Source organism: Pogoniulus pusillus, chromosome 19 (assembly GCF_015220805.1).
Source record: "Pogoniulus pusillus isolate bPogPus1 chromosome 19, bPogPus1.pri, whole genome shotgun sequence".
Lineage (NCBI taxonomy): Eukaryota > Metazoa > Chordata > Aves > Piciformes > Lybiidae > Pogoniulus > Pogoniulus pusillus.
Genome location: NC_087282.1, coordinates 15,567,197 through 15,580,258, shown reverse-complemented (window position 1 = coordinate 15,580,258; position 13,062 = coordinate 15,567,197). Strand labels below are relative to the sequence as shown.

The following is a 13,062-nucleotide window of genomic DNA, read 5'->3' as shown; positions in this document are numbered from 1 at the left end:
ACACAGCCAAACACACTGGAGAGTTACGTTATGTATTTATTAATACCAACTGTGTCATTTTACTGGCACCCTGCGGATGCTGTCAAGCTCACTGGCCAGCCCTGGTCACTTGGTGCCCCTGACAAATCTCACTCAGCCACAAGCCTCTCCCTGGGAGGTGCAGCCCTCCAGGGCACAGCTGGGTTTTTGCCTTGTGGTGGTAGTTTGCAGTAATTTCATAATGACTGATCCTTATGCTTTCAATAAATGAGTTCAAAGGGGCGCACACATACTTTTAGGGCAGCTGTTAGAAAGAAACGCTCCAAGCTTTCAGCACTACCACTCTCAAAATAGAAGAAATAATAGAGAAGTCATGCCCTAGGCTGACAGTGGGAAGCATAGCTTATTAACTTCATGCTTAGAGTTCACTGTTAAATGAATTCCCTGCAATAGGATTGCCATCCTGCTATCTCTTCTTCAGTATTTTGTTGCCATGGATTTACAGGTAAGGCTTTACTGGCCTGGAGGGATCTTGTTAGGCATGGGACACTAGGAACCAGTGACCTCTGTGAAGGTCGGTGGGGACAGTTGGGTCCTGCTTTCACGATATGCCTCAGGGCAGACAGGCAAGCAAGGAGGCAGTACTGCAATGCCATTTGACACACTGCAGTACTCCAAGGTGACAGGGAGCCGTGGTGCTTTCCTGGTGTGGTAGAGTTTGTTGTAGTCAGGGAATTTTCCCCTGTAGCAAGATCTTGTGGCATGAAATGTAAGCATCTTCCCTTGCAAAGCTCAGGGACCCATGCAGGACCCATGAGACCCACCTGCTGGCACCCACGGGGAAAGTGAGGTGAGGACACAGTTCTGTTCCCCTTCAGCCAGCAACATCTTGTGCATCAGCTGCTACTCATATGCAGAGCAAGGAGATGCTCTGTCAACTTGCCAGTGTCCTCAGAGGAAACCTCTAACCAAAATGTTTGTGAGAAGCACAATTCTTGTTTCTTTATGGTTCTTAGTAAAGGGCAGAGGACATGAGTGAAATGACATTTCTTCATCCAAGCACCCACCTCCTTCCTCCCTCCCCAAAATCCAGTGGTGCTGTTACTAGTATTATTTCCAGAATCTGTTCTCTTACCTCCCACAGGTTTTTTTAAGAACTTCAAACTCCCAGGTTTTTGGTCACTATGACTTTGACCCTTCATGTCCAAACGAACCCATTAGTTTTACAAAGAATCTGCATGTTTATTAAATAGCAGGACTCATTCTGTTGCAGCTGTTTGTATATGTAAAGCACCATAAATATTGTGGATTAGGATGTAGACCAGGCAGTGGGAATGTGTGGAGGTTAGCAGGCCTCTGGGACTTTTTCTTCTTTTTATGTAGTGTGTGTCATTTTTTTCTTCTCAAATCACAGTTTACTTTTTGTGAGAAACAGAAACAAAGGAAACCTCTCTGCTTCTACAGGATGTCACCTTAGATGCTTTCTGACAAAGCTTTCATTGCACTGACAGGGCAGGAAAATTTTTGGTTAGTGTTTTTAGTCATTTCATGTATCTGTGTCACCTTGAAAAGAAGAAGAAGGTATTTCCCCTTCCACTACACACCCATTGCATCTCCTCCAAGGAAGACCTATGCTGACTTTCTTGAATCAAGATTCATTCAGAGTCATACTGAAACTACCACAATCAGAAAGACAAGTGACTCAATAAAAGATTCATGTCTTAGCAGATGGAAATACAGCGTCAGAATGTAGTCTGGCTGGAACTCATTGTTTGTTGGTCCTTTGCATAGGATGAGCCAAACCATTTCATAGAATCATAGAATGTTTCGGCTTGGAAGGGACGTTCCAAGGTCATCTAATTCAACCCCCACTGCAGTGAGCTGGGTCGTCTTTGACTAGATCAGGTGCTAGTCTCTCTTGAAAGCTGTTCTATATGGAAACATTGGTTAGCTCAGAGCTTTTTCTCACAGTAGCTGAGCCCTAACCTTCAGAAAGCAGCTGTAGTGGGCATGAACGGGTAGAAAAAAGGAGAGCTGATGCCTTTCTAGAATGTACCTCAGCTTCCAGGACCCAAGCAAAGTGAGAAAACTTGCTGCAGAAAATTTCTTCTTCTATTCTCTCAGTTAAACAGAATTACATGGCTGTGGAGACAGAGGAAGGCCCTGAGGGAAAAGTATTCCTCTCTGAAATTGAATATTTATTGATTTTTCTTTCTCAGCCATAAAGCAAGAGTTTCAGCCCCTCACTGCTGAAGAAGTTTGTCTGAGTAGAAAATAAGGGAAAACAAACAGTAAGGGAGACGAAATCTTAGAGAAGTATTAAACCAGTGAGTGATGGGCAATGAACTCGGCAGCTCCCAGAGTGCTGCACAGGGACACACTGGAAGGGACAGACAGCCTCATTAGGGAGAGATTTATTATTCAGAGCTGATGGGAGCTGCAGACTAGCAGCCAGCACTGAAATAGCAAATCCATAATTCCAGCTGAGAGATGGGCTGGGTGGTTTAAGAAGTCTTTTTCATCTCAGATTTCTACGAGTGAGTTAATTGAGTGCTATTACTGAGCGATGCAGGCTACTGAGCAGAAGGTGTGAGCCCTTCTGCAGTCTGAGGAGTGCAGTCTGGGTGGGGCTGGCCCTTTTCTCTTGAAATAGTGACACAAAGAGCTTCTCAGCTCTTTGAACATGAGGATGCTTGTTGGGAGCACTGCTTGACTGCTTCCTCCTTCCCAATGCACACGTCTCTCTTGCAGGGACCACATTATGCAGTCCCAATGCCTCCTGTTTTGTGCAGACAGAGGAGACTTTCTTAACATACATGGTGTTAATGGGTTTAGACATCAGTTGTTTATAAACCTGTCTACATACAAATTTTTAAGTAATTTATAGGAAATGCTATGACGTTCTGCCTAATATCCCCCTCCCCCCCCTCCAAAAATATGTTTTTAAATTGTTCTTTAAAAAGAAGACAAGCTTTGAACACTGGTGCCTTAAGTGCAGGCACTTTTGTGCAGCTATTACCCTGCAGCTCTTCTAGTTCTCTTGCCTCAGGGATACCTTGTGGCTCAAGGCAGCAGAGCCACAGCAAATAGCAGGAGGAGTGTTGTGCACACAGGTAGTTGCAGCCCTCGCCCCCAGCTGTCCACAGGAAGGTAACTGTGTCTGACAGCTCTTTGGTGAGATTTGCTGCTTTGTCTTTCTAAGAGAGTTTAAGGCATGAAAGCAATCCCAGATGTTCAAATGTTTCACAGTCCTCCCCGTCACTGAGTTGTCAAACTCTTCTAAGAGAGCATCAGACTTCTCCATGGCAGCTTGGGAACAAGCAGGTGTCCTCTGCCCAGAAGCATGTTTCAAGGCCACCAGGCAGGCAAGGAATCAAGACGACTACTCTTCCTTCAGCTTCCCACTTACAATCCCCTTTACTGCATTCTGTAAACTGAAGATTATCCTCGGGGGGGAGTTGTAAGCATTACTTTAGCTGGTGAAGAATTTCAGGTTTGTTTGGCTATTCCATGTTTTGTTATTAAACCCAGAAATAAATTTAAAAATCAACTCCCCGTGGGACAAATTATATTTCAGGCCAATCTACCTCACTTAGCTTGTATGTGCTCTAATTAATTATTTAGATCTCAGATACTGGATATTTTGTACATACAAATGAAAGCATGGTCCTCAGACAGAGGTAAGCAATGAAAGTCCTTAGCTAAATCTTTCCCACACAGGTGCTTAGCTCTATTTTGGTCTTGTTTTTTCAGCACATAACAGGTTTGCTAGCTGGCTGGTTTTTTTTCAGCACAGAATAGGTTTGCTTGTAACTGGTTTTATGTGACATTGCCACGGTGGTGCAAATGTTTGTGTGTTATATCAGCCCTTTTTAAACCTCACACCACTTATTCAGCAGAAGCGGAGATGTCAGATTGTGGAAGTCGCGATCACGTTCTTAGAAACCCTACTGAAATGAAAACAGAGCTATTCCTCTTCCCTTCAGAAGTGGCTCTGGGATTCCCAAAGTAAAAAATTCAGGAGTGAGATGAAAACACTGATAGCTTGTGTTACACAAAGCAACGTGCTGGCATCTGACCAATGCTGCTGCAAATTCTTTCTTCCTTTTGGCACCAAACTATTCCACTTACCAAGGACAGATGAAAATTGTTCTAGATTTATGTTGTCTCTTGTCTGATTGTAGTTGTGCTTTTATGATAAAGCCTTCTCTCTAATGTCAGCAAAGCTTTGCAGGAAGTGTAAGCATAGGAGCATTATATAATTTCTTCATCATGAAAGAACTAATTTCAAGAGGCCCCTAAATAAATGCATTATTTCTTATGGAAGTGTATATCCTTTCTGTAATGCAAGTGAGAAGCTTAGATTGAATCCCAGGAATCAGTTCCTATTTAAATATGTAGGTGACTCCATCTCAGCCAAAGGAGCATAATCTTTCACCCTTAAATTGATCCAGATTCTCTTGTAAATTTGGTAGCATGTGCAGCTCCAGACTAAATCCTGTCAGACAGTGTTGGCTCTGCTCAGCTGCAACAAATCCCTCCCTGCCACAGCTCCGCCACTCCAGCACTGCTGGCTCCTCGGATGTCCCCACCAGATTTGAGATTTATAGCCCGTGATGAGGAAGGTATTGCAGCAGCACAAGGGTGCAGGTTGATGGCGCACACAGTGCTGTCTGGGACTGGGGGGAGCAGGGAGTGGCTTCTTGCTGTACCACAGGGTTCTGGCACTGCATATCCTTCCCCAGCAAGGGGTCTGCAAATTGTGGGGAGCCCCTGCTGGCCCCATGCTCAGCACCTTGAGTCATGGTGCTGGCACAGACACAGCTTCTGAGTGAGTGATGAGGAAGGGGAGGAAGGCATACACCGTGTCCTGGTCTGTGGGTGAAAGTCATGCTGCAAAGACAGAATACTAGGGATGGTGGGAACAATGGTAATGGGAAGGAGGAGACAGCCTTGAGACTGGTAAATAGTAATAAAAAAAAAAAAAAGACAGTAAGCATACAACTGTAAAACCCCACCATGCTCTGCCATGGGGCTGGAGCAGGCACTGGAGAGGAGTTGCTCTGGGTCATGACTGCCCGCCTTGCAAGGCAGGAGTTAGGAGGTGACAGACAGACTCTGCACCTCTGACCAGGGCTGAGGAGCATCAGCCACTGTTCCAGCAAAGTGGACTGCACAGTCCATGAGCTACCTGGGTCCCTGTGAGCTAAAACCTGCTGCCAACATCTTGTTTGCCCAGGGCCTGCCACAGCTGGGCTCCCAGTGACTCCAGTGTGCTGCAACCCCTTCCCCTGGGGAAAGGAGACAAGTAGCTCTTTGCAGGCAACTGCAAGGAAAATGAGGAGAGGATATTTGACTCTTGGAAATAAAAGCCTCATGCTGAAAGGTGTGCCAAAACCCCTGCTTTGCCTATGCCACGGAGCAGGGTGAGTCCTGTCAATTGGCAGTGGCAAATTCTGTCTAGTGCAGGTGAGCTATGACTGTCTCAAAATACTCAGTGCATTGTACACTCAGCATTGTATGACAAACAAAAATGTTTTGGAGTACAACATTTTGCAAGTAAAGGCACCTCTCTGTTCAAGTTTCAGAACAGAAATGAACCACTGAGAGGAACAGTGATAGGTCTGGATATGAGAGGTATCCAGAGAAGAGGTACAAAAAATGGTCTTTAAACCCCATGCATGCAGGTAGCTATATCAATACCTGAAGCCTTTCTTCCTAGAGACTGGAGGGAATAAAAAGGAGCCCAAAGAGGAAAGGTGCAAGTGCACTCTGTGTGTATGCAGTTTGATGGTACAACAAAGCTGATGTTAAAGAGAAAACACCCAGGAGAGAGCTGTTCCCACCCCATGCAACCCTCCTACCCCGTGGTCAGGCAAGGCTGGGTGCTGAGACTGGCTGTGCTCCCCATTTCCCAGCGTGGGATGAGGCCGTTTCCTTTGATTTTGCTCCCTGAGACAGCTCGCTTTGGCAGGGGGCAAGGGGCAGCCCCGACTCGGAGCAGCGGGCAAGCTCTCCGGGCAGTGCCGGCAAGCTGCCCATCTGCCAGGCTGCACCTCCACCCTGGCTGGTGCATGCTGCTGTGGCACTTGCACGGATTTCAAGGGCTGTGGAGTCCTCAAAGGCCTTTGAAGGTCTGAGCGGCGAGTGCTGATTCACCCGAGCTGCTGACTCAGGCTGTGCCTATTTCAAAGCTGCCGTCTCTCACTGCCTCTCCCTCCCCTTGGCTCCAGGTCCGGCGGTAGGTCAGCAGCACGGGCAGGGGATTTGCTCTGGTCCCTGCAGCTCACAGCAAGCTGCCACCGTGGGTCTCAGAGCGCATTAATCTCTGGGGCAATCGACGGCAGCAGCTCAAGGCCGATAGTTTGTCCAGGCTTGCGGTGTCGCCAGAGGGCAGTTCCTCAGTCGCTCTCCACCCCTCACCTCCTGCATGCTTCCTACAGCTTTTGTGTTGCTCCCGCTAGGAAAAGCTTCTCTGCTGTCGGCCGGCTGGGTGCCGCTGGGTGCCGCTGGGTGCCGGCTGGGTGCGCAGGCGCCACCGCGGGGGCAGCGAGGGCAGTCGTGCGGGAGGTGAAGAGCGGCAGCCCACCCCTCCAAGAGCAGTGCAGAGCTGGGCAGCTGCCTGGTGTTATTTCCTCTCAGCCCTGTTTTGACGGCCACCCGCCCGTGACAGCCGGTGTTTTCTCACACAGCCTTAGCCCTGCTCTTCCCTCCTATCACATACTGCACTGCTCAGGCACCTCTCCGTCTCTAGCTTCAGCCAGACGGTAAGCCTGATCACACTGTGTGTCTGCAGGGAAGCAGGTTATCAGGCAGCTTCTCGGCCAGTCCGAAACAAAAGCCAGCAGAGCTACAGCTGTCCACACCACTCCAAAGCCAGCCTTCGCCTCTGAACGGAGAGACCATCAGCTTCTCTGTAAAGCACAGCAGCAGTATTTTCTCATAAGCTGCCCATGTTGTGCTGAAACTACTGATCTCTTTAGCTTCATGGTAAATTAAAACACTAAGGAAATGTGGACTGGTACTGGACTATCTGACTAACGGTGTACAGACCACTGGCAGGTAGCCCCACAGCTGCAGGTTGTCCCCAGCTGCTCCCTCATCCCATTCCTTCCCCTCCCATCCCTCCTTAGCTTGCTCATAGGCAGGTGATTTACATGCAATTTCCATCAGAAGGAGACAGATGTGTTTAAACTGCTGGGATGGCAGCTTTAGAGGAGTGAGTAGTTTTGGAGAGGAGTTGATGTCTCTGTCCCTTCTCTGCTTTAGCAATTTGCCTCTCTGGGAGGCAAGGGAAGTTTTGTTTGACTTACACCTCTTGAAGCATTTCTCTTTTGTTGGTTAGGGTTAGGAGATGTGACCTTTCTTTCCTGATGTGTCAGTGGAGTGTGTGTCAAGCCTGTGTGCCTCTTGGATTGCAGGGGCAGAGATGTGGACCCTTTCTGAGCTCATGCATGTGAGGTACCTGCTGGGCTGTGTGCCAGTGTTTACGTTCGTTAGCCGGGAGAGTGTTTCCTTCACTAAACGTTTTCCCTTATTCCTATTTCCTTTGGGGGGGTATGTGTTTTTTTCACGGGCCCCACAAAATCAGACTTGTATGTGGTGTCTCAGTAATCTCTTATCTTTAGCTACTTTCAGCAGAGACCAAATCACTTTCGAACCTCAACAGATCATGAAGGCAGGACTTGCATTTCTTTGTGCTATGCACCTTGCACCTCACCTCTGCTTCCTGACACGACACCACACTCCACTCTGAAGCCCCTTCTTTTACAGAGGTTGTTAGGTGCTTGTTCAGCCTTGCAAGAGCTCCCTCTATGATATTCTAGTCTGTGATCTCTTGTCATGGATTGTTTTCTAAGAATCTTTTGTTTTCAAAATAGATTAAGGTGCTGCCAGGATGAACAGACTCAATTCTAGATAATTTTTTGGATTAATAGCGGCAGACTGTGAAAAGCTTGCTTCACTGCTAGGAAATCTCTTTGGAGAAGAAGAAAAAGAAATCTTTTTTTCCTTGACAACTGATTGCTGCTATTTTTGTTGACCATTTTAACAGTCACCATGCCTATGGGAACTCAGTGTCAGCAAAATTTCCGTAGCGCCTGTATTGATCCTCAGCTCTGTCAGTAAGAACTCTTAGATCTTAGTGGAAACATCCTGAGCTTGGTTATTTTACCTTAAGCATGTCTTTAAAGAGATCCACTCTTTGCAAAATAAGATTTAGGGAGGGAGCTCCTCGTTGTTAATGTTTCTTTGATGACCTTTAACCTTAATGAAGGTGATTAAAACAGCCAGTGGCTGTATAGCTGTGGCAGGTACCTGGGCAGTGTGTGTCCTCCCTGCACCTTTCCCGTTTTTAATCTTAGCTTTAGCTGCTCCCTGGTAGCCACCCAGGCCTTGCTGGTTTAGGCATGCAACATGGTTTTGTGGAGTTTGATTAAGAAGAAGCTCCTAGTGTCTTACTTCAGCTTTTTTCTGTGAAACAGAGCTCAGGGTGGATTTCTTCTGGCCCTCGAAGTAAGCATATTAGAGATGGCTGTAATCAACAGTCACTTGCACTGTTGATGAACAAAAACAACTGCTGGAAAAATGGGGAAAATATGTTGTTTTGTTCCTAGAAATTTGCCTGTAGCTTCATAAAGTTATGCTGTATCTTGCTCCTATAGGACTTCTTTTAAACCTGAATGGGATCCATACCTTTAGTTACAAGGGTCTAAAACACATTGTTGTTTACCAGCTTGGTTTAGGCTGACAGTCACTGGAAGCTGTGTGTGTGTAAATAGGTGTCTTTCTGGAAGGTTTGAAGATTTCCTCTTTGATTTCTTAGCACTGCGCTTCTCTTACAGTTTGTTCTGGTCTTCCAGGAGTACCTGGCAGCTCATTAACAGTTTTATTAACACTGAAAACCGTGGAAGGGTGACTGCACAGGTCAGTTGTGGGCAGTAACTCATGTACTGTAACACAGAGCGCAGCTCTTGGTGTTTTCATCTCACAAAGAAAACTGTGTTATAACCTCTTCTAAAGGTGAGATGGTGAAGTGTCAGAATACTTTGATTGCACCATGATGCCAGGGTGAGGGGGAGAGAAGTCTTGCTGTCCTTAACCTCCACAGGGACAGCCCTCTACCTTTTTTCCTGTCACAAACTGAAGCTGATAATGAGCACTTCAGATCAAAGTCACAATTTGGCCATCTTATGAAAACCACTATAAAACCTCAAGGAAACGATGGGTGTGTGGGATGATACATTCTATGGCTGGCACTGACAGGGTGCTGTTTGTACCGCTTGCAGGCATGGCGGAAGCGCTGGTTCGTGCTGCGCAGGGGCCGCATGAGCGGCAACCCAGATGTGCTGGAGTACTACAGGAACAACCACTCCAAAAAGCCCATTCGCATCATCGACCTCAACGAGTGCGAAGTGCTGAAGCATTCAGGGCCCACCTTCATCAAGAAGGAGTTTCAGAACAACTTTGTCTTTATTGTGAGAACCACCTACCGCACCTTCTACCTGGTAGCCAAAACTGAGGAGGAGATGCAGATTTGGGTGCACAACATCAGCCAGATTTGTAACTTTGGACATCTAGAAGATGGTACAGGTAGGATCTTTCTCGTGGTTGTCCTGGGGCTTGGGAGGATGGTCTGTGTCTGGACTTCTCCACAGCAGTACCTAGGATGAGAGGAGTCACGGACCTTGCTGGCTAGCTGAGCTGGGCAGATGCTGGGGAATTCTCTTTACTGTAGCTCCACACAGCACTGAGATGCTGCTAAACTGTAGTCTGAAAGATATTTGGGATATTACTTTTGTTGGATAGAAATAATGTCTTAGAAAGTAGCATCCCTCAGGAGTCCATACTGGGGCCTGTGCTATTTAATATTTTTATCAGTGACATAGGCAGTGGGACCATGATACCATAATGAGTTTGCCGATGACACCAAACTGTGTGGTGGTGTCAAAACACCAGAGGGACAGACGGACATCCAGAAGGAGCTGGACAGGCTGGAGAGGTGGGCCCAAGTGAACCTCATGAAGTTCAGTAGGAGCAAGTGCAGAGTCCTGCACCTGAGACAGAACAATCCTTACTATTAGTACAGGCAGGGGGATGAGGTGTTAGAGAGCAGCCCTATGGAGAAGGACTTGGGGGTGCTGGTGGACAAGAAGCTGGACATGAGCAGATAGTGTGCACTTGCAGACCAGAAGGCAAATCACATCCTGGGCTGCATCAAAAGAAGTGTGGCCAGCACATCTAGAGAGGGGATTCTGCCACTTTGCTCTGGTAAGACCACACCTGGATTACTGCATCCAGTTCTGGAGCCCTCATTATAGGAAAGATGTGGACCTGATGGAGCAGGTCCAGAGGAGGACCACAAAAATGATCAGAGGGTTGGAGCACCTCTGCTATGAGGACAGGCTGAGGGAGTTGGGGTTGTTCAGTCTGGAAAAGAGGAGGTTCTGGGGGGACCCAATAGCAGCCTTCCAGTGCCTGTAGGGGGCCTACAGGAAGGATGGAGAGAAGCTGTATACAAAGGCCTGCAGTGCCAGGACAAGGGGCAGTGGGGTCAAGCTTGGGAAGAGCAGATTTAGATTGGATATTAGGAACAAGTTCTTTACTATTAGGGTGGTGGAGCACTGGAATAGGATGCCCAGGGAGGTGGTTTAAGCCCCTTCCCTGGAGACATTCAAGTTGAGGCTTGAGGGGGCCCTGGATGACCTGATCTAGTGGGGATGTCCCTACTGACTTCAGGGGGGCAGACTGGATGACTTCTAGAGGTCCCTTCTGGCCCAGACCATTCTATGAATATCTGGCTGCTTGGTCATGCTTTGATGAAGCAACTCCTGCTAGAATAAACAGCAAGTTCTTAGTAAGGAAGGTACAGTTTACGTGGAAAGCTGACTGACTGTTATCTTCTGGGGCCATTTATGTCATGATGTGTCCTATATTTATTTAGTTTGGCTTAATGTAAGACACCTGTTCTAGGAAACTGTCCTGCAAAACTTGAATTTTTCTCAGGCTCTGCTGGATGTGGAATGTGCACAGACCTCGCTGTATGCATGCATACATAAATCAATGCAAAAATACTGAGCTGTCTCAGTCTACTAATGAGAAGAAAAATAAAGAAAAGGCAGAGGACAGGGGAGTGTTAAAAGTGTATGTCTAGACTTGAGAGCTGATCCTGTCAGTGAAGCATAAAGTCAGCCTGTTTTGCCAGGACCTACACCTGTATATTCAGTAGGGTGAATGCCTTGGACATCTTCCAAGAAATAACCACTCCAAGATGGATGTAACCAGTAATTAAAGTTGGGACCTGTGTCATCATTAACTTACCTTTCAGATGAGACACTGGGGCTCAGATAACAGCAATCTGTCTTTCCCTTGACATTTCCAAGGGGCAGATACAGCAGCAATTTGAGAGCTTCATAGGAAGTGAGTCAGAATGAAATCCTTTGCCTGATAAAAGGTAGTGCAAGAGCAGAAGGGAGGGGTAATGGAGGGGCTTGATCCCAAGGGCAGTAATATGTTTGGGGGTATCCTGGTGTGGCTAAGCAGATTATCTTGAGATGGTCCATGTGCTGCTGCTCTCAGACTGCCACTGGTGTCTGCAACAGCCTCATGGCTGCACAAGTGCCTTCTAATTGAAGGGAAACAAAAGGCCATGGTGATATGCTTTATTTTAATTTATCTTTAACCTTCTCTTCAGTAGTTTATTCTGAGGGGAAATGGGCATGGAGAGAGCACTAGAGTGGTCCTGTTATAAATCAGACATCTACTTTCTTCTCATTCACTTCAGATATCACCAGGAAAATGCTGACATATTCTAATATGCCAGTACAAGCTTCCCATGTATGCAACTCGCAAACTAGAGCTGGTAGGTGTGAGGAATCGGAGCCAACAGCCCTTTGGAGCTTGGATGTAATTAGGGCTATTCAGTAACCCCCTTCCTATTGATCTGCTCTTGTCAGCACTGAGATGTTGGTCTTGCCTTGCTTCTGCTGGTGCAGCATTACTCGAATTTTACTGGTAACTCTGAAATGAAGGTATGTTTTAACATGCAAGGCAGAAAAGTGAAAAATAGTTTCTCTCTCAAATACGTATGCAGATTTCTGCTGGCACTGTGAGGATGTGCACAAGGAGACGTGATCTGTGCCAGAGGAGCTAAGGCAGCAGCTGTCCCCAGGGTAGAAGCATTTATACTGGGAGATGTCTGTTCAGCATTGCTTGTGAGACTGACACATGGGCAGTATTCAGAATTACACAGTGGTATTTCTCTCCCTGCAAAGACTGCTAGTATAGAGGCTGATGGACGAGACATGACAACTCTTGGTGTGGCAGTTGGCAAAGATGACATCCCAGCTTTCCACTCCATTCAAGGCAGATATTATCCTCCAAGAGTTTTAGCAGTGTAGAGCATTTGCCTTGGTTCAATATAAAGTCTGGCACCTGAACTTAGTCATCATCAAGGACCATGTAAGATAAGCTTCCAGACATGCACTTAACTGTATCTGTGATGGCAAATAGCTTCTAAAATCTCCAATTTATCCTGCAGCTCATGCCAGTGAGGTCAGGTCTGGAGTGCATTTCAGTCGGGCTGCAGGGCATGTTCAAATCCTCTGATTTATATCTCCACAATTCCACAGATTGCACATCACATTTCAAGTTGCTTATTGCTTCAGCTTTTTAAAAGCACCTAAATTTCCCCAATACCTGCAGGTTTAAATAAATTTCCCTTAAAAATTAACATAAGAAGAGAAAAGCTCTATTAAATGCCATATCCTTTTTTAAACTTGAATGCTACTATGTTGAAAAAGAATAATAGTCCCCAAAATGAATCATCAAAAGAAAGACACATAAGTTGCAGGAGATTTTAATATGCTGTTCTTTGTATTAAAATTAATCTTTGTATTAAAATTAATGTTGAGAAATCAATCAATCACTCTTAACCCTCACATCTCTGAAACCTTGCTGTGATTCCGAGGACTGAACCAAATACGCTGCTTTCTCTGCTTAGCATAAAGTGCAGCCACAACTTTGTGCAGTGACTCAGCTGTAAACACCATCCCATTGTTCCCAGTTAGTCCTTTCCAGTAGCAA

General features: G+C 46.4%; 1 protein-coding gene across 4 annotated transcripts in view; it reads left to right on the top strand.

The window, feature by feature from the left end:
- Window positions 1–13,062, top strand: part of GAB3 (GRB2 associated binding protein 3) — a 66,748-nt gene that overhangs the window by 37,734 nt on the left and 15,952 nt on the right. For 3 of the 4 annotated variants that reach the window (XM_064159448.1, XM_064159451.1, XM_064159449.1), the window contains exon 2: window positions 9,267–9,570. In XM_064159448.1, the coding sequence (XP_064015518.1) occupies window positions 9,267–9,570 (304 nt within the window). Of the gene's footprint in view, window positions 1–7,220; window positions 7,441–9,266; window positions 9,571–13,062 lie in introns of those variants that run through there. The other variant, XM_064159450.1, reaches the window with a different exon arrangement.